General features: G+C 45.8%; 1 protein-coding gene across 1 annotated transcript in view; it reads left to right on the top strand.

Moving 5' to 3' along the window:
* The window catches only part of LOC147115028 (lethal(3)malignant brain tumor-like protein 4), a 591,174-nt gene that overhangs the window by 117,535 nt on the left and 456,774 nt on the right, over positions 1 to 16,865 (top strand). Inside the window, exon 5 of the mRNA XM_085993271.1 lies at positions 13,481 to 13,631. Within this exon, the coding sequence (XP_085849397.1) occupies positions 13,481 to 13,631 (151 nt within the window). The remainder of the gene's footprint in view (positions 1 to 13,480; positions 13,632 to 16,865) is intronic.

Below are 16,865 nucleotides of genomic sequence, written 5' to 3'. Positions count from 1 at the left end.
CCATCGAGCAGTCTGGGTCAGATTTGAGGTTAAGAAGCCACTGTCTGACTTACTGTCTCATCCAGTCCACTGTTCTATGTTTTATTTTTAAGAAAAGAACAACCATGGTATTGTGACAAAGTATGTTATGGGGTGCAGATTTTTCATCTGAGGGTGAACTATTTTTGTTGTTATACTGCAGGTATTGGTTTGACGTTAGCACTTTATTTAAAACAGTTTGAACCAGCACCGTCAAATTATACTGCTAGCTTCATGTTGCTCCATATTCAGGCAAAGAAGAGCTCTAACCTTGTGTATTCTGCTTTCTGGCATTTAGGTCCCCAGCCTTGGCTCAGTGGTAGCACTCTTGCCTCTGAGTCAGAAGGTTGTGGGTTCAAGTTCCACTCCAGAGACTTGACCACATAATCTAGGCTGACACTTCAGAGGCGCTGTCTTTCAGATGAGACATTAAACCGAGGCCCCATCTACACTCTCAGGTGTAAAAGATCGAATGGCACTAGTCAACGAAGAGCAGGGGAGTTCTCCCTGGTGTCCTGGCTAATATCTATCCCTTAACTGATTATTTGGTCATTATCTCATTGCTGTTTGTGGGACCTTGCTCTGCGTAAATTGGTTGCTGCGTCTCCCACATTACAACAGTGACAACACTCATTAGTTGTAAAGTGCTTTGGGACATCCTGAGATTGTGAAAAGCGCTATATAAATGCAAATCTTTTTTTTAATCTGCACTGGCTAAATAGAAATGTGTGGACCTGAGGCTCAGGGTTTGCTGAAAAAGAATGCATTTTTTATAAAGGAAAGGAAAGCGAGTAGGGTACTGTGTGTGGGCAGGTAATTATAATCGATTGATAGAACAGAAAAACTAGGAAATATACAGCAAAGTGCAACACAATTCAAAATGACACTTTCAACATACCTGTATTTAGTGATCAGAGGCCTAGAAATTGGGTTGGGGCGCCAAAGTGGCGCAAAAGTCACCTGAGCGCAGGATTTAGCGCAGCGATCGGAGTAATACCAATCGCCAGAAATTCAGTTTCAGTGCCGCTTGAGGGACACGGGGCGAGGCTCGAGGCGCTCCGCGTCCCTCTTAGGGCGCTGAAACTGATTATCGCAGCGCAACGTGCCGCAGCGCCACACGCTGCGGCACGGCACACTGCGGTACTGCAGGCCTTCCTCCCACTGTTAAGGGGGAGGTGCCTGCAACAGCGCGATCCCCGCTTGCGAGTGCCGGCAAATGAGCCCGGCACCAAGGAGAAGTGCCGGGCTCTCGGGAAACAGCCGGCAATGCCGCGGTGGGGGGGGGGGGGTGGTTAGGAGGCCGGGACGGAGGTGCTGGCAGGCGGCCGCCGAAAAAGCGGCCGCCCCGCACCTCCACCTTAACTTGCACCGCTGCCGGCACAGTAAGGCCCCGTGAACCGGGTGCGGGTAGCGAGCGGCGCAACTGCGGCATTCGCTACCAAATATCGCGAACGGGGCACGAATGGGGCGCTGCGCACACCGATGACGTCATCAGTGGCGGCGCAGCGCAAATGCCTAACGCCACCATTAGCGCCCCTACTGAATATCGCGCGAGACGCAGCCAGTGGCGCTACAGCCACTGACTGCCTCTTTAGGCGCTAACAGGTGGCGCTACTCACCCAATTTCTCCCCCAGAGTTTCTTATGCTGAAAATAAGCAAACATTTATATTGAAGTTGTATAATTGTTATTACAGAGTTGCTCAATAAATTATAACACAAAACCATATTTAGAAAGCTCAGTAACAAACAGATTTGGAAGGAAATAATAAAATTAGTAGTAAAGAATATTAATCAGGTTAGACTTGGAGTACTAAAAAATGTGCTGAATGAGCAAGAAAAGGATACTGAAGCAGATAACAGTGCAAGAATTACAGAAAAAATATTATGAGGTGGACAAGGAAAGACATAGGTGGATGGCAGGTTGGCGGGGGGGGGGATTGCTGCGGAGGTTTTCCTGATCGTCTGCCGTAATTTCAGCAGAAGAGCTGTGGAAATCCAGAAAAGCAATGACTTTGGTGGAAGAGCCACAGAAACCCCCAAAAAACTTTCCAGGATTTCTGTGATTCTTCCACCAAAGTTACAGCAGACAATAGGGAGAATCCCTGCGGAAATGCACCTCCTTGGGTACTACATAATCGAATGAAGGAGGAAGAAAGTGAAGAGTTAGAGTTGGAGAAATGAAGGAACAACTAATAATAGAGCAGCCTGTAGCGGATTAATCAGAAGGGTTTCAGAGAAAGTTTGGTACCCATGAATTCTGAATAATAATGATAGTGATTTTCAAGCTGAAAATTAAACAGATTAATTTTGCTGATTGTACTTTTGTTTCCGTGTAATTATCATTAAGAGGATGCACAGTTAAAGGCCTTTCTTCTTATTTTTAGGTGATGAACCCATGCTGTGGCTGTGCTTGCAATCTATAAACATATTCTTGGGCATGTGCTCATCAAAGGATTGAATGATTTGTTAAGTGGAACATATTTTCCAATTTGAGTAAGGTTGTAGCACCAAATACATCCAGGATAGAGATGGCATTAGCTGGATGAAAAGCAGAACTGCTGTGAGCTTCTGGGTGATTCTGCAATTTGGTGCTCAAGGGGAACTTGCAGGACGTACATCTTAGGAAATTTTATGCATATAGTTTGTGATTTTCCGTATATTAATTTTAATGGGTGAAAATATGGTTTGTATGCTCACAGTTTCCTAGATGCACTCCCCTGCTGGTAGTGTTGGATCGTGGAATCACCACTCTAATCTCCATTTTCAGTGGAGCACCTGTACCAATGTGCTTTTCTATTTCAGGCATTCTCCTTTCGTGGCCTTTCAGAACAGGAGTGCCTAATAATTGCAAGCTGGTGGCAATGTTTGATTGCAATTTTGTGCTGATTGGCACTGGAAACACATCAATTTGGAGTAGATGTGTGCGCTTATCTTTGTTGATACCACTTTTCAAAAGATTTATCTGTGATATAACAAAGCACTCAGATATTACTTTATATGCACAGAATCCTGGAGCTGAAATGCCATAAACTTCTCATAAATTGTCCATTACAACTCAGTTTTATTTAGAAGAAACAATGAAACTCTAAAAGATCATTATTCCCTGTGATTTGAATGTGACGGGCTATCTTCAGAATGTGGTATGTGGTGCGATTATATTGTAACATTTGTATCCATATATCTTGTCAACTGAATGAATAAACCTGATCAGTGAGGAATTATATAATGACTTTTAGAAGCCATCAAAGAGAGAAAGTGCTCATTCTAATTTGCTAGGATGGATTAGTACAATCTTTTATAGCTATATAATCAAACAACAACAATGTAGAATACCAATTAAATTGAAAGCTGTATATAAAAACTCCTAATGCTGGTGAATCTGTTTACACTATTTCAAGTAAACAGAGTACAAACAGAATTTCAATGTGATAGAGTCAACAGTTAGAGAATATATTAGAACTAAATAATAACATGTGAGGATAGAATACAGTTTTCCGGCTCCTCTCCTGAAGACACTAATTCATGCTGAGCTTTGGTCCTATGAGCATGAGCCATTCTTTTACTGTGTCCAAGTGGCCAGTTGTCATGTGAGACAATGGGGCAGATTTTCCTTCCATGTGGTTTCCGGACGGCAAGCAGGAAGCCTGGTCCATTTTGAGGGCCGGGCCTCATTAACAAAGGGTCGGCGGGCAGAAAAAGAGAGTTCTAACGCACACTGCCAGCTCCAGGCCACCGCAATAGGTTGGAGGGGGCGCTATGTTTGCGAGGGCTGTGGTGGTGTTGGGGGGTGGGACCCATGCAACAGCAGCCTGGAGGAGTACCCAGCTCATGCTATCCCCAAAAAATAAATAAGTACTTAACTTTGGGCTCCTCTTTGGCTGAACCATCAGCTGATACTGCGTGCAGCATGCATCGCACAAGCTCCGCCCAGTTGAGTCCTAAAATGGCATTAACATAAGAATTAGGAGCAGGAGTAGGCCACATGGCCCTTCGAGTCTGCTCCGTCATTCAATAAGATCCTGGCTGATCTTCAACCTCAATTCCACTTTCCCGCCCGATCCCCATATCCCTTGATTCCCCAGAGTCCAAAAATCTATCTATCTCAGCCTTGAATATACTCAACGACTCAGCATCCACAGCCCTTTGGGGTAGAGAATTCCAAAGATTCACAACCCTCTGAGTGAAGAAATTCCTCCTCATCTCAGTCTTAAATGGCTGACCCCTTATCCTGAGACTATGACCCTTAGTTCTAGACGCTCCAGCCAGGGGAAACAATCTCTCAGCATTTACCCTGTCAATCCCCTCAGAATCTTAACTGTTTCAATGAGATTATCTCTCATTCTTCTAAACTCCAGAGAGTATAGGCCCAATCTACTCAATCTGTCCTCAAAGGACAATCCTCTTACACCAGGGATCAATCTAGTGATCAACCTTCGTTGCAACGCCTCTATGGCATATATGTCCTTTCTCAGATAAAGAGACCAAAGCTGTACACAGTACTCCAGGTGTGGTCTCACCAAAGTCCTGAACAATTATAGTCAGACTTCCTTACTGTTGCACTCTAACCCCCTTGCAATAAAGGCAAACATGCCATTTGCCTTCCTAACTGCTTGCTGTACCTGCATGCTAACTTTCTGTGTTTCCTGCACAAGGATACCTAAATCTTTCAGAACATTTAATAGTTTTTCGCCATTTAAAAAATACTGTATTCTGTTTTCCTATTCTTCATACCAAAGTGAACAACCTCACATGCCCTCACATTATACATCATCTCCCGCCTTATTGCCCAGTTACTTAACCTGTCTATGTCCCTTTGCAGGCTCTTTATGTGCTCCTCACAGCTTACTTTCCCACTTAGCTTTGTATCGTCAGCAAACATGGATACATTGCACTCAGTCCCTTCATCTAGGTCATTAATATAGATTGTAAATAGCTGAGGCGCAAGCACTGATCCTTGCGGCACCCCTCTAGTCACAACCTGCCAACTGGAAAATGACCCATTTATCCCTACTCTCTGTTTTCTGTCTGTTCTCTATCCATGCTAATATATTGCCCCCAACCCCATGAGCCCTAATCTTGTGTAGCAACCTTTTATGTGGCACCTTACCAAATGCCTTTTGGAAATCTAAATATACTGCATCCGCTGGTTCCCCTTTATTTACCCTGCTAGTTACATCCACAAAAAACCTTCCAATCTGCTGGGACTGTTCTAGAATCTAGGTAATTTTGGAAGATCACAATCAATGCTTGCACTATCTCTGCAGCCACCTCTTTCAGAATCCTAGGATGCAGGCCATCAGGTCTGGGGGATTTGCAGCTTTTAGTCCCATTAGTTTCTCAAGTACTTTTTCTCTACTGATCTTAATTACTTTAAGTTCCTCACTCTTAATAGCCCCTTGGTTCTCCACTGGCACGTGGCAGATGAAATTTAACGCAGAAAAGCGCGAAGTGATATATTTGATAGGAAGAACGAGGAGAGGCAATATCAACTAAAAGGGTACAATTCTAAAGTGGGTGCAGGAACAGAGACCTGGGGGTATATGTGCACAAATCATTGAAGATGGCAGGGTAGGTTAAAAAAGCATACGGGATCCTAGGCTTTAAAAATAGAGGCATAGGCTGGAATTTTGTCAGCACTCAGAGTGCGGGTTTGGAGGAGGGGCTGCTGTCAAAATCGCAAAGATTGACAGCGGGTAGGAAACCCGCTGTCAACCCGCCTCCACGCGAGTCTCCCAGGTGTCGGGTCTGTCAGCGCAGAACTGACCCGACACCAAGCGGCGAGGGAGACAATTCTGGTACTTAAATGGCTTGTTAAGAGCCAATTTAAGAGTCTTTTGAGGCTTACTTGTAATTTTACCTTCTCCTGCACTGGCTACCCGCTGTTCGGGGAACACACCAGCACAACCTGGCATGTTGTGAGTCTGGCCTGATGTTTGTGAAAAGATGACAGCTGCAAAAGTGGTGTAAAGGATGCTATGTTGCACATGGTGAGTTTCTTGCAAAGAAAATGTTGGTTACTGCATTTTTAATACATATACAGATTTCTTTAGCTTACAAGTTTTTAAATCCAACTGTATGTCCAGTGCTACCTCATTGGGAGAACCTCTCTCACCATTGACAGATCGCTTCTGTCATCTCACCTGCAGCTGCCATCTATTCCAACAATATCGGAGCCAATGAAACAATCAGACCTTGGTCCTCCGAATCCTTCCACAATCATCCCCAATGCCAACATCACCAACCTCATCACCAACCTTTGCCGCCATCACCTGATGCTGCACTGGACACAGGGCATCAGCCCCTGACAAAATTGCTGACCGGGAGGCCAGCGATGGCGTCACCATAGCCACACTTTCTTCACTTGATGCTGTAAACCCTGGCTGCCACATGATGCGCCAGGTTGACACCATCTCACACCAGCACCGTGAAGCATCCCTTTAATGTCCAAGCCATTCCATGCACACACATCACTATAGTGGGGTCGGGGGGGAGGTGGGTTGTAGTTATGACTGAACAATCACTGGAACTCAGTAAAACACTTCTCAATGTGTGCTCAGATCTGTCCAATAAGGGGCACTTTTTGAAAAAGAGATTTCACTGTATGACAACACATTATCAGAAACTTCACATGGACATTGGCTAAACCTCTCAAGTGCCCACCCTTGTGTGTTGTTAGTTGGTATGCTTGCAGTAGAATGAGGGTGAGTGTCAGGGGTGGCTGGTGAGATGGGGAAGTGATAAAGTAGATAGAGACTGTCAAACACTGAAAAATCAACTGTCAAAATAAAATTGTGCATGGTCCCTTTAAGGAAACCGGCAGATGACGCGTCATCAAATTATGTCATCAGACCAGCTTCCTGTTAATTGGCCGGTAAGCCCGCAGGGCGGGCTCAACAAGGCCAATCAAGGGAAAATCACGTCTACAGCTGGGGGCGGGACTGGAACCTGGAAACCAGCTGACCCACCTCCATCCCGACACCACTTGAGAAAATCGTGGCCATAGAGTACAAAAGCAAGGAAGTTATGCGGAACCTTTATAAAACACTGGTTCGGCCTCAACTGAAGTATTGTGTCCAATTCTGGGCATCGCACTTTAGGAAGGATGTGAAGGCCTTAGAGAGGGTGCAGAAAAGATTTACAAGAATGGTTCCAGGGATGAGAGACTTCAGTTACGTGGAAAAACTGGAGAAGCTGGGGTTGTTCTCCTTAGAGCAGAAAAGGTTGAGAGGAGATTTGATAGAGGTGTTCAAAATCATGAGGGGTCCAGAAAGAGTAGAGAGAAACTGTTACCATTGGCGGAATGGTCGAGAACCAGAGGACACAGATTGGCAGAAGAACCGATTTAAGGTGATTGGCAGAAGAACCAAAGGAGACATGAAGAAACACTTTTTTATGCAGTGAGTGGTTATGATCTGGGATGCACTGCTTGAAAGGGTGGTGGAGGCAGATTCAATCGTGGTTTTCAAAAGGGAATTGGATAAGTATCTGAAGGAAAAAAATTTGCATGGGCTACGGCGAAAGGGCAGGTGAGTGGGACTAGCTGAAGTGCTCTTGCATAGAGCTGGCACAGGCTCGATGGGCCGAATGGCCTCCTTTTGTGCTATAACCATTCAATGATTCTAACGAGTCACCCAGCTCAGCAGAGAGACAGCAGCTAGCCAGACACCAACAAAGCTGAGAAACCAGTAGATCAAGTCACCCAGTGGGGGAAGATGACCAAATGATTACTTAAAATTTTTTTAGCAGCAGAATCAGAGACATAGCAGATGTCTTACGGTGTAATCCAGTGTAGTCCAGAGCAGTCCAGAGCAGTAGCGTAGTCTTGATGTCCAGAGAAGTCCAGGATTTCTGAAATCAAATTTGAGAAGTGAATTCAGCAGCTCAGTGAGAGAAGCAGAGAGCAGAGGGGTGGGGGATGGGTAATGGCAATTTAAAATAGCAGTTAGCATGGAGTTAACTTGGAGTCAGGGCTAAAATGTACCAATTAATGGAGCCAGGGGAACTTGAACAGTGGAAGCGAGGAGATTTGGGAGAGAAAGGGCAAAGTATGGCAGCAGATTCCCATGGATAGAGTTGCACAATGAACAGCTTTTTATGGAACTGCCAGCCTAGCAGCAGCCATCTTGTATATATTGGATACGCACCCAAAAAGGTTGTCAGTGCTGGAAAATGAAACATTTTCCTACTTTTAATGCACAGTGTTGATGTCAAGCACTGTCAGGTCAGTTTACCATGGCCAGATGCACAGTAAATTTCTCTCCCCAGTCTCCTACATCACCAGTGTGAATTATTCCATATTCTACACCAGCCAGGCTTATGCCAAGCTTACTGCTGGAAATGCGGGCAATTTTTGATGTGAGTTAACATCCCCGATAAATGGGTTGAGATTAGCTAAACATGTTTCATGTAGGATCTTGCGGTTCAACAAAGGAATCTTGATTCCCACCAGTCTGGGCTGGATTCAATCTCCAAGGCTAGTGGGAAAAGGACATAAAATAGTGCATAAAATAGATCTCTGCTTAAGGGCTTCACACAGCAAGTTTCAAGTCTAGTCTGTGACATCAGGAGTAGGTACTTCTCACAGGAAGGAAGAAAAAATGGAGGTAGGATTGCCTGGAATAGGATTGTGTGTCCCATAGTACCATTAGCAGAAGTATGTGACCATGTTTTGGTGAGGAATAGTGAATAACAGTAAAGAGGGAAAAGACACATAAAAAGAAGCAAGAGAAACAAAGTGCTTCCTCTGATTGTTTTCTCTTTGTGGGCAATCAAGGATTCTCATAGACAGCAGCCATGGAGCATTCTTAATCTAGGCCATCTCTCTAATATAAATAAAGATTTCTTTCTAAATGAATGGTACAGAGGAATAAATTCTTAGATAAGAAAAAATATACAGGATTTAATTAAGTATTCCAAAGGAAAGTGTTTGAAATACTCCTTTACTTGTGGGTTGGGGAATTACATACATTTCTAAATCTATCCTTTTTAAGCTTAGAGTAGCAACACAGCATCAAAATAAAACAGGATCAAAATTCCTTCAAAAATTTTATGGATTAAGTTGTACATCTAGTTGATGCCAAGCTGGGTTTAAAAACTTGGTGATAGTAGGATAAACAGAGGCTCTGGGAAATAATAATAAGTCTGAACAAAGAAAGAAAAGAACTTGCATTTATATAGCACCTTTCGCGACCTCAGGTTATCCCAAAGCACTTCACAGGCAATTAATTACTTTTGAAGCGTTATCATTGTTGTAATGTAGGGAAACATGGCAGCTAATTTGTGCACAACAAAGATTCACAAATAGAATGAGATAAACGACCAGATAATCTGTTTTACTGATGTTGGCTGAGGGATAGATGTTGGCAAGGACATCTATTTTACAACTATATGAACAGGACTGCACTACTTGTTGGGCGTAGTGATACGCAGTACCACTCCTGGCCATAGGGGTATAAATAGTACTGTGGGTACTGATCTCCCCTCAGTTCCCGCCTGTGGGCATGAAGTAAAGACCTACGTATAGTCCCTACCTCCAACCAGTAAAGACCTGTTTTATTGTTACTGATTAAGTCTGAGTATTAATTACTTGAACAACTCACAGATTTAACACTGGCGACGAGTCTGATTCGGACCCTGCGGCAGTCACTCCACGGCAGCTTCGTCCACAGCCAGGACGTTGCAGAGAGGTTTCCACCCTCTCCACCCCACTGGAAGACATCCTGACCTCAGAGCCTCCATCGGCGACCGTCAGCTTCTTCTCCAGCTTGGTGGTGGGTAAGCCGTTGTCTGAGCCGGGCAGCGACGCGACAGGCAGTCGACCGCGTTGGCCGCACGAACGGGGCTGGGGGAGCTGGAGGAATAGGGCGCGAGAGCCGCTTCGAGCGGGAGGCGTTTCAACGGAGCGATCGCATCCCCTGATAAGAGCCGAGAGCCGCTTCGCGATCCAGCGATCGCATCCGCTGATAAGGGCCGCACTCGGGCGATCGCGGCGAAGATAAGGGCCGCACTCGGGGGCTGAAGGGAGACGGCGTTGGGGGACGGGTGAAGACCGCCAAGCGCGGGAAAACCGCCATTTTGTGGGCGGAGGACGACGGCAAGAGCGGGAAGCCGCCATCTTGGATAGCAGTAAAAAAAAAAAAATCTGAGAAATTGCAAATCTACAATGCCTAAACACGGGAATATTAGCACCTTTGATAGTGACCTCGAAGATTGGGCCATATATGTTGAAAGAGTAAAAAATTATTGTAAGGCCAATAAAATTCGTGACCAAGATAAAGCTCTAACATTATTAAATTTAATGGGTGCGAAGACATACGGGCAATTGAAACACCTGTTATCACCAGATGAACCGGCGGATAAGACGTTCGATGAGATTGTTACTGTCCTGAAAGATCATCTAAACCCCACGCCGCTGATGCTAGCGGAACGATTTAAATTTTACGACAGAAGGCAGCTACAGCATGAAAGCAATGCTGATTATTTGCTGGAATTGCGTAAATTAGCGAAATATTGCCAGTTTGGAACGGGACTGACAGGCACTTCGAGACAAATTTGTGTGTGGTTTATTTAAACAGGATACACAAAAGCGACTGCTCGAGGAGAATGAGCTGACGCTTGAGAAGGCGGTCACTATGGCAGCAGCACACGAAGCCGCAGCGAGAGGCACGGCAGTAATGCAGCTACGGTCACCGGAGCTCAGTGCACACAAATTGGGTGTGAGTTCTGGCAAATGTTATCGTTGTGGAAAGACAACGCATGATCAGAACCAGTGTTGGTTTAAAAACCAAGAATGTAGAACTTGTGGTAGGCTTGGACATATAGCTAGAGTATGCAGGTCAGCGAAGAAGACCAGCAACAAGAAGTCACCGCAAGGAAAATACGCAAAGGTACACAAGGTGACCGAACAGGAGTCCGATTCAGACGCTAGCAGTAATGAACTGGCTAGCTTAAGAGTACTCAACGCTGGTAAGGGTGCAGACCTCCAGACAATTTGGGTCACTCTTCAGATAGAAGGAGTCCAAGTAAAACTGGAATTGGACACTGGATCGGCATTGACGGTCATAAATAAGAAAGATTACGGAAAGTTATTCCAACATATTCCCCTACAGGATACGGGGATTATATTGGAAACATACACAGGGCAAAGAGTGTACCCCATCGGGAAAATAGAGGTTGCAGTGGTCCACAAGGGCGAAGACAGTCAAATAATGGACTTATATGTGATATCTGAAGGAGGTCCTCCACTACTAGGACGGGAGTGGATTAGGAAAATGAATATGGACTGGCATTTCCTACAAACAATAACGAGTGAGAACTCGGTGAAGATAGTCGGCCCAGACTCTGGAACGGATGATGGTAAGCCCAACTCAGGTGCAAAAGACAAAGTTTCAGCACAGAATTCCACTGAGCAACAACAACATAGTTTAACTGTGGATTCTGAGTCTGGCAAGTCTACTGATGTGCCCATTTCTGAGGGACACCGGGCTCGAACTCAACTCCATTTCAAACTACAACAGCAATTAGAACAAATGCTTCGCCATTGTGAGCAAGAGTTGAATGCAACGAAAGAGTTCTTTGATATAGAGTTGGAGAATCTGGAAAGACAACAGAAGCAGCTGATGGAGAAAATGGAACAGGAGCACACAAAACGTCTGATGTCAGAGGAGTTAACGGTCAGCCAACTCCTGCATATGCTGAAGGACAGGACTCTGAAATGGGAAAAACTTGAACACGAACTTCAATATTCAAACGAAAGGGGTTCGGAGCTCTCAAAGGTTATTGGAAGAGCTGAGGTGGCAACACAGACTGAGATGACTGCAACAGAGCAGCCCTTGGATGCCAAAAGTACGCTGACTCACGTCAACGTAGAACAACAGACCGCTGAAACAGCTGCTCCGGTAGAGGGATTGCATAGTCCGATCAATCAATCTCCAAAGGAAGTTGAAGTATTAAAATCACAAATGAGGTTACTAGTAAACGACTTGCTGAAAGCCCAGAAAAAGCTGGATGCAGAGGTACACATGAAGAAGTCTCTTCAGGAAAGATGTCTGGATTTGGAACAAGAGCTGGCTAACGTCCAGCTGGGTATGGAGGAAATAGACGACCCTCTCACTGGTCTAGCTCAGGACGACACCGAATATTACTATGACCTGGTGGACGACACCGAATATTACGATGTCCTGTCCTGCCCAGCTTGTAACTTCGACTCCCAAAGTGCAGAAATCATGGAGGAGCACCAAAAGTCTACGGAACATCGGGAGAAGCTGGCTCTACGACGGAAACAGGAGGAAGAGAAGGAGGAACTGCGCATGCAGCTGGCAGCTGTGGCAGCTGACAATGGAGCCCAGAGAGTCTCCAAGAAGCAGAAAAGGAAAAGTAAAAACAGAAGATGACCCATCTGAACCATTATCACCTCTACCAGATCACACACGTGGTCCCTCCGAACGGAGCCAATTCAGTTCGGAAGTTCAAACTGTTAAATCCATGGAAGGACTATTGAATGAGCCACTCCAGCAACGTGAACCGACTCCACCACAGAGATTGAATCTGTGAACTGTTTTCCGCAGAGACTGAATCTGTGATCTGTTTTGACATGAAGTTATCTATGTATCTATGTTATTCTGTTATGTAAACCTGAAGTTATATATGTATATATGTTATTACGTTATGTTAAATGGGGAGATGACTGTAAAGCTAGGAAGGGAGGAATGTTGTGTATGTAATATGTGTGCTACTTTGAACCTATGGACAGGACTGCACTACTTGTTGGGCGTAGTGATACGCAGTACCACTCCTGGCCATAGGGGTATAAATAGTACTGTGGGTACTGATCTCCCCTCAGTTCCCGCCTGTGGGCATGAAGTAAAGACCTACGTATAGTCCCTACCTCCAACCAGTAAAGACCTGTTTTATTGTTACTGATTAAGTCTGAGTATTAATTACTTGAACAACTCACAGATTTAACAAAAAGTGTGTTTTTACTTCATTCCTAGGGTTCAGAGAGAGTTAGTAAAATGCTTTGCAGAGCGATAGACAGACAGTAAACACTAAGCAGGAGGCGAAAGGGGCGAATAAGAGTTGGATGGAAAAATGAAGGAGTAAGGTCTTAAGGAGGCTTTAGAAGACTGGGAATGTGATTACAAGGTGACCATGCTGAAAAAGAGTTCCATGGGTGGGGTGTAGCGACTGAAGGAGCAGCCACTGATGGCGGAGTGAAGGGAGTGAGGAACAAAGCGTGGGCAAGTGTCAGAGGATAGGTGGGCGCATGGAGGGACATACGTCTTACGGAGGTCACTGAAGTAAGGTGGGACAAGGCCATGGAGGACAAAGATCTTAAAGTGAATTCACTGGCGCATAAGGAGCTTGGTAATGAGTGATGAGGGTGAAGGTTTTGGTGCAGTAATGAAGTGAGCCTATTGTATATTGGTTTGCTAATTGTTTTCTTATTGTGTGTCACAACAGAAGGCATTACTGAAGATGGTTGCACAAATGACTTGTCCCACACGGAAGGCATCTGCCGCTGTGAAAACTGTGGAAGGTATGGGACAATGGCAGAGTTCAATCAAAATGGCCGTTTCTGTGGCACAAACTGTCAGCAGCAATACAAAGATAAGTAAGTAAGAGTGAAAAGCTACTTCGAGAGACTCAGCAAAATCTAATGCTAAAATAAAGATCTTTCTGTTTTTATTGGATTTAGGCCTGTTACTTGGGAACAGAATCTTAAACACGAAAGCTGTCACCACACTGTATGATGGCAGTTTAAAGCCAAATAGAACATTAAAGTGTATAATTATGTCCATAGAATACAATTCTGAGTGAGTAATAGTGAGACTGTGAAGAATTGGAGCGACCACGCTTCGAATATTGAAGTGAATTAGAGCTTCTAGTGCAGAGCTTTGTGTGATGAGAGCAGGTATTGAAAATTTAGGGACAGAACTCAATATACTTTGCATGATTTTCAATCTGGGCAGAATGATAAATTAAACCCAATTTGTTGTGCTATAAGTGCTCAGTGCCTGTGCGACAGGTGAGGGTGAATCTCCTCAGGATTTTTCCGCTCATCTGCCGTAACCTTGGCAGAAGAGCCACAGAAACCCTGGAAAAACGGCCTAAACACTGAAGTGGCTGGCTACTGAGTCTCTGTGGGAGTTTCCTGGGTCAGGTGGCCCTCTGCCTATTTGTGTTGGATAGTGAGATGGCTGTGCAACTATTGCACCACATCCAATGCTGCAGTGACTGCCTTGCCTTGCCCACTTTCTGCCACATCTGTCATTTGGACGGAGAGGCTTAAGAAGGCCTACCGGGTCATTTCCTTTATTAGCCAAGGCATAGAATATAAGAGCAGGGAGTTTAGACTTGAACTGTATAAAATACTAGTTAGGCCACAGCTAGAGTACTGTGTACTAACAGGAAAGATGTGATTGCACTAGAGAAATGTAAGAAGTCACACAACACCAGGTTATAGTCCAACAGCTTTATTTGAAATCACAAGCTTTCGGAGCGCTGCTCCTTCTTCAGGTGAAGTGGAGAAATGCATAAAGACACAGCTTATATAGTCAGAGAATCATGTCAGATGTTTACAGGTAACCTTTCCAACTGCCATTTATCACACCTCGGCAGAGAGATAATCACAGCAGTCAAAGGTGTGAATGGTGTCCAAACAGGTCAGTCAGGGAAACATTACATCAAAGAACAATGAGGTGGGGTCACAAGGGGTCAAATATTGCAGATGCTGGGGTCTGTATGAAAAACAAAAAAACAGACAAAAAACATTTTTTTTGGCTGGAAATCACAGCAGGTCCGGCCGCATCTGTGTAGAGAGAACAAGCCAATGTCGACTCGAGTCTGGATGACCCTGCGTCAGGTGGGGTTACATGTAGCGTGACATGAACCCAAGATCTCTGTTGAGGCCGTCCTCATGGGTGCGGAACTTGGCTATCAGTTTCTGCTCGACGATTTTGCGTTGTCGTGTGTCTCGAAGGCCGCCTTGGAGAATGCTTACCCGAAGATCGGAGGCTGAATGTCCTTGACTGCTGAAGTGTTCCCCGACTGGGAGGGAACACTCCTGCCCGGTGATTGTTGCGCGGTGTCCGTTCATCCGTTGTCGCAGTGTCTGCATGGTCTCGCCGATGTACCATGCTCCGGGGCATCCTTTCCTGCAACGTATGAGGTAGACAACGTTGGCCGAGTGTACCATGTACCTGGTGGGTGGTGTCCTCACGTGTGATGATGGTATCTGTGTTGATGATCTGGCATGTCTTGCAGAGGTTGCTGTGGCAGGGTTGTGTGGTGTCGTGGTCGCTGTTCTCCTGAAAGCTGGGTAATTTGCTGCGAACGATGGTCTGTTTGAGGTTAGGCGGCTGTTTGAAAGCGAGTAGTGGAGGCGTGGGGATGGCCTTAGCGAGGTGTTCGTCGTCATCGATGACATGTTGAAGGCTGCGAAGAACATGGCGTAGTTTCTCCGCTCCGGGGAAGTACTGGACGACGAAGGGTACTCTGTTGGTTGTGTCCCGTGTTTGTCTTCTGAGGAGGTCTATGCGATTTTTCGCTGTGGCCCGTCGGAACTGTCGATCGACGAGTTGAGCGTCATATCCCGTTCTTACAAGGGCGTCTTTCAGTGTCTGTAGGTGTCCATCGCGTTCCTCCTCGTCTGAGCAGATCCTGTGTATTCGCAGGGCTTGTCCATAGGGGATGGCTTCTTTAACATGGTTAGGGTGGAAGCTGGAGAAGTGAAGCATCGTGAGGTTGTCCGTGGGCTTGCGGTAGAGTGAAGTGCTGAGGTGTCCGTCTTTGATGGAGATTCGTGTGTCCAGGAATGAGACCGATTCTGAGGAGTAGTCCATGGTGAGTTTGATGGTGGGATGGAACTTGTTGATGTTATCGTGTAGTCTTTTCAGTGATTCTTCGCCGTGGGTCCATAGGAAGAAAATGTCGTCGATGTATCTGGTGTATAGCGTTGGTTGGAGATCCTGTGCAGCGAAGAAGTCTTGCTCGAACTTGTGCATGAAGATGTTTGCGTATTGGGGTGCGAATTTGGTCCCCATGGCTGTTCCGTGTGTTTGGGTAAAGAACTGGTTGTCGAAGGTGAAGACATTGTGGTCAAGGATGAAGCGGATGAGTTGTAGGATGGCGTCTGGAGATTGGCTGTTGTTGGTGTTGAGTACTGAGGCTGTCGCAGCGATGCCGTCATCGTGGGGGATACTGGTGTAGAGTGCCGAGACGTCCATCGTGGCGAGGAGTGTTCCTGGTTCAACTGGTCCGTGGGTGCTGAGTTTCTGTAAGAAGTCTGTAGTGTCGCGACAGAAGCTGGGGGTTCCCTGTACGATGGGCTTCAGGATGCCCTCGACATATCCAGAGAGGTTCTCACACAGGATTCCGTTGCCTGATGCGATAGGACGTCCAGGTGTGTTGGCTTTGTGTATCTCATCCCACGTACTCCCCGCGTGGGAGACTTCTACTGCCTCCCAAAGATACACAAAGCCAACACACCTGGACGTCCTATCGCATCAGGCAACGGAACCCTGTGTGAGAACCTCTCTGGATATGTCGAGGGCATCCTGAAACCCATCGTACAGGGAACCCCCAGCTTCTGTCGCGACACTACAGACTTCTTACAGAAACTCAGCACCCACGGACCAGTTGAACCAGGAACACTCCTCGCCACGATGGACGTCTCGGCACTCTACACCAGTATCCCCCACGATGACGGCATCGCTGCGACAGCCTCAGTACTCAACACCAACAACAGCCAATCTCCAGACGCCATCCTACAACTCATCCGCTTCATCCTTGACCACAATGTCTTCACCTTCGACAACCAGTTCTTTACCCAAACACACGGAACAGC

This window comes from Somniosus microcephalus, chromosome 7 (assembly GCF_052327205.1).
Source record: "Somniosus microcephalus isolate GS21.2 chromosome 7, FLI_Smic_1.0, whole genome shotgun sequence".
Lineage (NCBI taxonomy): Eukaryota > Metazoa > Chordata > Chondrichthyes > Squaliformes > Somniosidae > Somniosus > Somniosus microcephalus.
Note: the sequence above shows the minus strand (reverse complement) of the source record. Positions and strands in the feature narration are given on the sequence as shown.